The 1,854-nt window shown below is 60.8% G+C and overlaps 1 protein-coding gene across 1 annotated transcript in view; it reads left to right on the forward strand.

Annotated features, from left to right (window-relative positions):
• The first annotated feature begins 6 nt into the window (after positions 1-6).
• Positions 7-1,854, forward strand: part of FZD5 (frizzled class receptor 5) — a 2,629-nt gene continuing 781 nt past the window's right edge. Inside the window, exon 1 of the mRNA XM_017735639.1 lies at positions 7-1,534. Within this exon, the coding sequence (XP_017591128.1) occupies positions 7-1,347 (1,341 nt within the window). The 3' untranslated portion in view covers positions 1,348-1,534. The remainder of the gene's footprint in view (positions 1,535-1,854) is intronic.

Consider the following 1,854-nt stretch of genomic DNA (forward strand, 5'->3'; position numbering starts at 1 on the left):
GAGAGGATGAGCTGCGACAGCCTGCCGGTGCTGGGGGACACCGAGGTGCTTTGCATGGGATACAACCACACGGAAGCCACCACCCTGCCGCCTTTCTTTGGGAAGCCCACACGCCCTGCCAAGGACATGGCCAAAAACCTGATGCCACTCGATGGGCAGCGCCTCTCAGGGCTGGACTGTGGTCAGACTTGCAAGTGCAAAGCACCCCTGATCCCCATCTCCAAGGAGTCCCATCCGCTGTACAACCGCATCAGGACTGGGAAGGTACTCAACTGCGCCATCCCCTGCTACCAGCCCTACTTCACCCAGGATGAGAAGACCTTTGCTACCTTCTGGATCGGCCTCTGGTCCATCCTCTGCTTCCTCTCCACCTCAACCACCGTGGCCACCTTCCTCATTGACATGGAGCGCTTCAAGTACCCTGAGCGCCCCATCATCTTCCTCTCTGCCTGCTACCTCTTCGTCTCCATGGGCTACATTGTGCGGCTGGTGGCAGGGCATGCCAATGTGGCTTGCAACCTGGAGCACCACCACATCCATTATGAAACTACAGGCCCTGCTCTCTGCACCGTGGTTTTCCTTCTCCTCTACTTCTTCGGCATGGCCAGCTCCATCTGGTGGGTCATCCTGTCCCTCACCTGGTTCCTGGCAGCTGGCATGAAGTGGGGCAATGAGGCCATTGCTAGCTACTCACAGTACTTCCACCTGGCTGCCTGGCTCATCCCCAGTGCCAAATCCATTGCGGTACTGGCACTGAGCTCTGTGGACGGTGACCCGGTGGCTGGGGTTTGCTATGTGGGCAACCAGAGCCTGGAGAATCTGCGGGGCTTTGTGCTGGCACCACTAGTGGTTTATCTCTTCACTGGCAGCCTCTTCCTGCTGGCTGGCTTCGTCTCGCTCTTTCGCATCCGCAGCGTGATCAAGCAGGGCGGCACCAAAACTGACAAACTGGAGAAGCTGATGATCCGCATCGGCATCTTCACCATGCTCTACACTGTGCCTGCCACCATTGTCATTGCCTGCTACATCTACGAGCAGCACAACCGGGAGGCCTGGGAGCAGGCACAGAACTGCTCCTGCCCGGGGGACCCTCACCACCCCAAGCCTGACTATGCTGTCTTCATGCTCAAGTACTTCATGTGCCTTGTGGTGGGGATCACCTCCGGTGTTTGGATCTGGTCTGGCAAGACACTCGAGTCCTGGAGGCGCTTCACCACCCGCTGCTGCCGGGGCAGGAAGCCTGCAGGCGCCTCTGTGTACGGTGAGGCCAGCCCGGCACTGGTGGGCAGGACGGTGCTGCCCAATATGGCCTCCTACCACAAGCAGGTCCCACTGTCCCATGTGTGACCGGAGGGAGCCTCGGTGACCCCAGCCACAGGGAGGAGAGGGTTGCAAAGACCCTGGGCCACAGAAGAGGGGGTGACAGCTGGGCCACCCCTGGCATCCTCAGCCCCACCATGGTGGTGCTGCCTGGGACCGAGTGTGTGTGCCCATGGGCATGGAGCAGCTGCAGCCCCAGGCAGGGCAGGGGGAGGTGCTGCCAGCTATGTGGGGGCAGAGGGACAGGGAGGCCTGGAGCCTGGCACTGCCATGTATGCCCCACTTGGGGTCCCACATCCTGGTTGCAGTCCTGGGATGCTTCTGCCTGTGGGCCAATCAGGTGGCAGTAGCCCTCGAGCACTGATTTGTGTCCCACAACAAGGCTCTGGGCAGGTCTTGCTGGTGCTTGCTGGGGTGAAAGACAGAGCTGTAGCAGGCAGGGCAAGTGGTGGCCCCCAACCCCGGGGGGGGGCGGGCACTGCCACTGAGCCACTCACTAAAGCCCAGAGAGTGGGAGGGGATCAGGGAAAGCTG

Source organism: Corvus brachyrhynchos, unplaced genomic scaffold, assembly GCF_000691975.1.
Source record: "Corvus brachyrhynchos isolate BGI_N302 unplaced genomic scaffold, ASM69197v1 scaffold255, whole genome shotgun sequence".
Classification (NCBI taxonomy): Eukaryota; Metazoa; Chordata; class Aves; order Passeriformes; family Corvidae; genus Corvus; species Corvus brachyrhynchos.